This window comes from Montipora foliosa, chromosome 10 (assembly GCF_036669935.1).
Source record: "Montipora foliosa isolate CH-2021 chromosome 10, ASM3666993v2, whole genome shotgun sequence".
NCBI lineage: Eukaryota > Metazoa > Cnidaria > Anthozoa > Scleractinia > Acroporidae > Montipora > Montipora foliosa.
In genome coordinates, this window is record NC_090878.1 from 18,694,805 (window position 1) to 18,702,304 (window position 7,500).

General features: G+C 40.9%; 1 protein-coding gene across 1 annotated transcript in view; it reads right to left on the reverse strand.

Annotated features, from left to right (window-relative positions):
• Nucleotides 1–5,033: 5,033 nt before the first annotated feature.
• Nucleotides 5,034–7,500, reverse strand: part of LOC137974454 (uncharacterized) — a 15,418-nt gene continuing 12,951 nt past the window's right edge. The window contains exon 4 of the mRNA XM_068821461.1: nucleotides 5,034–5,916. Within this exon, the coding sequence (XP_068677562.1) occupies nucleotides 5,122–5,916 (795 nt within the window). The 3' untranslated portion in view covers nucleotides 5,034–5,121. The remainder of the gene's footprint in view (nucleotides 5,917–7,500) is intronic.

Genomic DNA, 7,500 nt, shown 5'->3' on the forward strand with positions numbered 1-7,500 from the left:
TTGTCAGATATCAGCGTTGAACAGCGTTTGGGAATACAGAAATAATGTCCTTGGTTAATTTTTAATCTGGTATTAGCGTTAATCGACTTTTGAACAACCGGGCCCTGGTGAAATAGCCAAATTTGAGGATTTTATAGAGGACTTCAGCACTTGACCAGTGTCTTTCTTGAGGATCTACCAAGGCCTTGTCATATTAAATAGGCTGTAATACTCCCGAAGTGATCACAGTAACGCGAATTTATATTTTGAGATGACGTTCTCGTTGCCGTCGCCGTTGTCGTTGCTTAAGTTCTCCAATATTTCTGGTAAAACAGACGATGCGCTGAAACCAAGAATTTTTGTGAATGGTTTGGATTTTTTGGGTTTGTAAATAAATTACAGGTTATGATTTTGCATTTGAATTGGTTTGATTCACTCCCAGGCAGCACGCCCAATATCCCGGTTCGCTTAACGGTGCCTCAGATGAAATAGTAACATATCCTGTTTGAATCCTTTGTTATTAATAAGGGATGGGCATATCGCACTCCGGTCTCCGCAAAAGACCACTAGACCAACTGTAAGAAGCAAAACGCAACTTCTTTGCGAGAAAAAGGTATTTTTTATTACTTGGTACACCTCTTCCCATACCTTAATAAACCCTCGAACTACAAAGACACACCCAAACAACGAAAAAGCTGGTGAATGCCAGGCGCCGGGAAAACTGCGCCCTGGAGAGGTGCCCCACCCACGGAAACCCAATTCACTCGTCCGACGAATCAGAACGCCCACGAGCATGCCCAGGAAATAGACTTACCCGCGTGAGACTGGCCCTTTAAAGGAGAAATAAAGAACTAAAAATAAGATATGACTAAGTATCAAATAGCAAATAGACTTATTGATAATAAATGAACAAGCATACTACTTCCAAACAGAATGAAAGGGGTAGTTAAATGCGGAATAGTAAGTAACCTCACAATGAGTTGAAAAGCTTTAATTTGCTTGTAGGTATGACAATGTTTGGCCAAGAAAACCTTAAAGACCCCTAGAAACCACGCAAAAAAGTGAAATGGTCGGACCTATGCTGGTCACGCAATTTTCTGTTTGGCCCCTCGGAGTAACACGTGACGCGGGTTAAAAGTAAGTCGATCTCTTTCAACCACGTTGCGTTCGTTGACATGAGCGCGATGGCGACATCGCCTCACTCCGCTAACCTCATCTGAAACCTCTGACATAATAAACTGCGTTGCAATTTATTAGGAAAAGGGAAGCTTTGGAAGCAGTTTCCTCCGCGTAAGGAAAGAATTCGGGCAGTTACTGACGAAGGAAAAAACGCTAAAGAAAATCCGGGAAAACGTCACGTTAGTTTGTCAGTTGTACCAAGCCAAAAGCTATGGAAAAGATTGATGAAAATATTGAAAATATTGATGAAAATTTCTCCCTTTTTGGAACAGCGATAAAGCAGAGGTGGACCATTTTATTAAACAAGCTAATAAATTCTACCCTACCATCAAATTCACGGCTGAAATATCAAAGAACTAAAAGGGTCATGAAAGAGGGAGTGGCAATCCCAATTCCCAGACCAAATTTGGACAAATTCCCAGTCCCAGTGGCAAGTTTTCGTGTTTGGAAGAAATCGTAGTCCTTGCAACTAAAATCCTAACTGGAGTCATGATAGGGAAAATATAATTTTAGAGCATCAATATGTTGTATGAAGCACTCAATCATAAGTCTAAGAAAAAAACATGAAAATACGAGGTATGATTTGTATCTGCATGGGATTGCTTACCCAAGTGTCCCCTGAAAAAGACTTGCTATCACCAGGCACATGAAAGCATTCTGAATGGTGCAGCCTGTCGTTTCTCTTCGTCACTTTCCGAGTCACTGTCATCATCATCTTCATTACGAAATTCGTCAATATAAGTATCCTCACCAGTATCCTCCTCTGCGTTTTTGCCCTCTTCACTAGACCCACAACAACCGCTAGGCCCGAGGGTCTCACAAATCGGTAGGGTACGTTCAAGGACGTTTCACTTCTTGTGCCTGACACGTGCACATTTACCGTGGCGCCTTGACCAATACCTCATCTGAGCGTCTTCTTTTCAAGTGATTGCATTGGTTGCAGTGGGTTTAGGGAAGTCGATTCGTGCTAGTCAAGCCGTGTTAGAGGTATGTTGTAGGTAGGAAGCTTTGAGGTTTAAAAACAAGTCTGTTGGCATCAGGAGGTCCTCACTCTCACATAGCAGTGGCCAGGAACGCCATTCTCAGCCATTCAAATCCCATTCTCAGCAAGGACGCTTTATCTCCCATTCCCAGTAACAAAATCCCAGTTCCCACGGATCAAATCCCATTTTCCCACCAAAAAATCGGGTCAATCGCAGCTCCCATTTTACCCCTTCATGACCATCAACGAAATCACTTTCCTCGACACAATAGTTTAAAACTCATTATAAGCTGACTGAAACCTTTCAATATACAACTCATGCGGCTACCCCCCAGGCGTAAAAAATGGCTTCATTAATGGTGAGGCAACGAGACTTCTTTGGACTAACCCTTCGAAAACAACATGATTTGGAGAGAGCCCTAAGGAGTTCAAACAACGCCTGAGAGCGCGTGGCTATCCAAACACAACCATACAAAAAGGCTAGCGAGAAGTTTTTACCGCCCAGCGGTTAAAAATCTTAAACAGGTATTGATGGAACAATGGAGCCTAAAAGCTCCAATAATATCATTACATACAAAAGAGGTAAATCTCTTAAAAACAAGCACGTCTGCGTAAAATATAATTTTAAGGCTCTCATACAGAATGCACAACGACACACACTGATGAAGTACATGCAGACCTGCATGTCATTAACTTCTATCTAGAACTGCAAGCACATAATTTTTACTCATTTCATTCCTCTGTAAGTGGCGTTTTCCAGTCTAACTGAACTTTTGAGTCTAAGTCAAGTCATTACATCGTAGCCTGCAGTGCAGGCGTTATTTTGGCGCGGAACGCTAGATAAATCAGGTTTTCGATGCCGCCATCTTGGATTGTGATTAGATGCTTGACCGGGAGAGGGTTGGTGCAGTGGCGGGTTGAGGGTGGGGAAAATATTTCCTCGCCCCAATCTTCCACAGTTACCAAATCTAAGATGGTGACCTAATACGAAAATATGCACTCGAGCGCCCAAAATACGCCTGCACTGCAGGCTATTACATCACTGCTTAATGAGATTTCATTTTTGGTAATGTAGTCTAAGCTATACAAATTGTTGATAAGTTGAGCTGGAGCAACGTGGATCGGGATGAAAATGCACATTGCGGCGGGATGGAATAAAAAATAGAGGCGGGATGCGGGATTGAAAAAGCCTACTTTGGACCCTCAATCTTCACCTTAGCTGTTTCGCCTATGGAGGTCGTCTTGCATAGTGTGGAGGTTATGCAATAGATGCCATTTGCGGAGATGCATGTACAGTAAAGTGGCCCTGAGATCTTAACCATGTTAAAACTAGAAGGACAAGTTTTGCATCGTGTGCATGTACATTTGAAATCATGGTAAACGCACACGATACAAAAGACGTACGCCGGTTTAGTTTTGAGCTCGTTCACTCAATATAGAGCACACTGGTTCGAAAATAAATATTAAAGAACACTCAAAGCAAGGGTACACAACACAATGGTCAGGAAAATGGGACAAAACGGGTTTTCACTCATGTCCGAACACATGATAATAAATATTAGTATCACCCAACTAGTGGACTAATGCAAATGCGGCATTTTGATTGGCTACGCTACTAGAGGACTATTAGTAATAATCCTCGAGTAACGAAAAGCGTGACGCTTTCTTTCGTATTATTCCCAAATAAATATATTTTCAACTTGCATTTGCTAACTTTATTATTGCCTTTTCTGTCTGACTAGTTGGGTGATACTAAAACAATTAGAACCTTCGTTCAAGGGCCACGGGTCAATAGCTCATTCGGCTTCGCCTCATTGGCTATTGACCCGTAGCCCTTGCGGGCTGCGGGTCTAATTGTTAAGTAGCGCGCGTCATGCAAGTTTGTCTAATGACATCACGCATCAACACACGCGCTTTCGTTGGTTCTTAAAGTCACATGATAAGCGGCCTTTGTTCCCTTAGTTACCTTACATTAGATTTTCTCTGGAGCGCTCGAATTTTTTTTCTACATACACAACAATCTCGCGCTTCGGCTCTATAAGGCTGCCGCCTCTTCAGCCTCACGTCTACACTCGGCTGACTCGTTAGCAATAAGCAACTCGCATTTAGAAATTAGTTTCGAACTCCCACCACTATCAAAGTTATTAAGTCTTACCAAGGCTAAAGAAGGTTGACGGACAGCATGTCAAAGGAGGCTCAAACCGGTTTCAACAATCCTTATTAGAAGGATTAACAAAACAACACTGTTTCACTTAACGGCAATGTTATGGTACATATGAAACACCAATAATTGCTTAGCAAGATGCACATGTTAATGTGACGTAATAAATTACCATGGCAACCAAACAGCTATGTAAAAACACCCTACATTTTGTCTTAAAGCTCATATATCTCTAAAACGCAGAAACGTGATAAGCAAGCTAAGATGAAACTCTCTGCAAAGTTTAAAAAAATTCTCTGGAGCTGATTCAGAACCACCTTAAAGTTTTCCAATTGTGAAGGACGCTATGAATCTGCTCCACAGAATTTTTTTGAACTTTGCAGAGAATTTCATCTTAGCTTGCTAATCACTCTCCAGTGATAAAAAATGGGGGTCACCAAGTTCGTTTTTGATGGGGGTTTTTAGATGGCTCATTTGTTGCTATGGTAACGTACCACGTCACATTAATGATTGCATCTTGTTAAACTTTTATTGGTGTTTCATATGGTATCATAACATTGGCGTTAAGAGAAACAGTTGGGTACATTCAATCCTTCCAAATAGTACAGTTTGCTGAAAGTGTTAAAACTGGTTTAAGCTCCCTTAAAAGGCCAGCAGAAACATTTTGCAGTTCCTGAAATGCATAATAGAGTGATAGCTTTTCCAAGATTCATCTACAATGAGAACTGTTGGTGGCATTTCATTTGAATTTGTATTCATGTTATAACAGGGTTAATTGAACGCAAACTCTACTAAAGAAATAGATATGACACGAAATGTTTTATGGGCATGGAAGGGATCCTTTCTTGGTCCCAAAATCGACCCCTGTCCACATCACTTCTCCTGGGGTCCATTGTGGATTTTTTACACAGGGTCTGAGTACAAATTTATAGGATTTAACCATTCTAGATATGTCAAATACAAAAGGCTTATTACATGTTTGCGAAATATCAGTTAACACTGTGACTTCCTTCGCGCGGTCGTTACTGTAATTCCAAAATCTGTGTATTAATTCTGGCGTGCTGCCATGAATACCCAGGAAGGAGTCGCATACGTTTGTCAAGGTTTCAAACATCTTCACCCTCCTCGCTGGTGGATAATGATGAAGCCTTCGATCGTCAAAATGAGTTAAATGGTCGTCTTTATTAAAGACACTGTTAATCCAAATAGGAATTTGCTGATCCGCGTGTGGATGACAAAGGATTCGCTGAGGGTCTTGCGACAAAAAGCGCATAATGACGTCATGAGTAAATAACGTCCAAGCCTCGTCCACGTAAATGAGATCTTTAAAGGTACAGTGAAACCAGCCCCAGCTTAACATCTTGGTAGGCCTGTGGCGTAACTCATATTTGAGCCTCTCAAGGCACACGAAATAGTCATCGTCAAGACGGAGGAAATACGTGAAATTATACTTGACCGCAGCCCACATCATTTGGTAGAGATATCGAAGGCCAAAACTTCTGCCGCCAATAACCGGTTGAAATTCGATGTCTTTGTAAATCTGTTTTTCATTGGAAAGTTTCTCTTTATTCTCTTTGGGTATTTGAATGCCGTCAGTAAAAAACTTGCACCCCACCTAAAACAGAGTTATGGCTTCAATAAATGCCGGCCAAAGTTTATCTTGACGAATAATCATGCGTTTATTGCCCGTCTTTTTTAACCGTGAAGCCACCGAGTAAACTCTGGCTCGCATTTTAATTTTGCGGTGTATCGTCATAATTAAAGAAATCACCATTTTTTTTCCTCATCTTGCATTTGCCATTACATTTGTACTATGTCGCCTGTAAGGTGCCAGGAGACCAAAGTCACGGACTCCTGACAGTGTGCTATTCGCACTAGAGGCATACAAGTTAAGGAGGTTCCATTGAGTTTTAGGGCCTCGCGCAAGCTGGACACTAGTATACCTGAATCGCGCGTGTCTTTCTGATTTTTGTGATGTCAGCATTTTCTCTCGTTGCCTTCGGTGAATTGTTTTAAAAATTGGTTCAGTTCTAACCGCATACACTTCCTATCAAATACCCTATATTTGTTAAAATCTGTCACAGCTAATCAAATATATTTAGAAAAATGACATGAATATTGGCAAAACAGTCTGTGAGCAACCTTGACTTTTTACCACTTCAAAATGTCTCGCATTATCATTTCCATATTGTTGCCAAGAATTAAAAAAATAAACACTGGTACCAATACTGGTAAATCTCTACAGGGAAAATTTTTAGAGAATTTAATTGTTTTTCCTCTTGTTACTTGCGCCCTGTATTGAGGATATTCGCAAATACTCTAGGGAGCTACCTTAAGGGCCCACAGACGGATTTTTCGCGCGTTGCTAAGGAAGTGAAATGTTATTTCCGGTAATTGACGTCATCATATTATGAACTGACAAGAAAACCCAGTCACAAGCAAAAGTCACCGCACAAACTGTTGTTTCCATCGAAGATTTTCCTCGCCCTTCCCCGCGCTTGTTCTCAGATCAACTGCGCATGCGTAAACGAACTGACTTCTGGTTTGGGAAAAAAGCTAAATTTCCAGCGGTTTTAAATTGAATTATTATTTTTTTTTACATGGCACGTTTCACTCCCAAATACAGACTATAGCTAAGCATTGATTTTTAAAAATCATCTTTTTTGAAAAAGTTATGGGTATTTCAGTATCGTTTATGTCTTTAAAAAGAACATTTTTCAAAATAAAAAGAAAACCATGCTTGGCTGGATGCAAAAACGAATACAAATTATCAAACCATCGATTAAATACCCAAATTACGTAGCACGGAGACAAATTTAGAGTTTTCTTTTATTGGTCACGTGACCATGGGCGTGGTGTGATGACGTCATATTTAGGGTCATTGGCTTACAAAATTTGGAAACTGACCAAAATAATGCCAACTTCTCTCAAATTACTTAACCATTACATCCTTAGCAACGCACACCAAAGAATACGTCAGTGGGCCCTTAAGCTAGGCAGGACGTTTTCTCCGTGTTTCCATAGCGTCATCTAAACACGAGGGGAAGTTAAGAGAATTCGAGGCAGTCGATGGCTTGCGTAACTGTCGACACTACTCCCAACTCCCCGGAGTGTTTAGATGACACTATGGAAAGTTATTTTAACTATGGGACAAAGTCCTCTATCGCTTTTTGAGAATATTTTAAGATAATTCGACAAA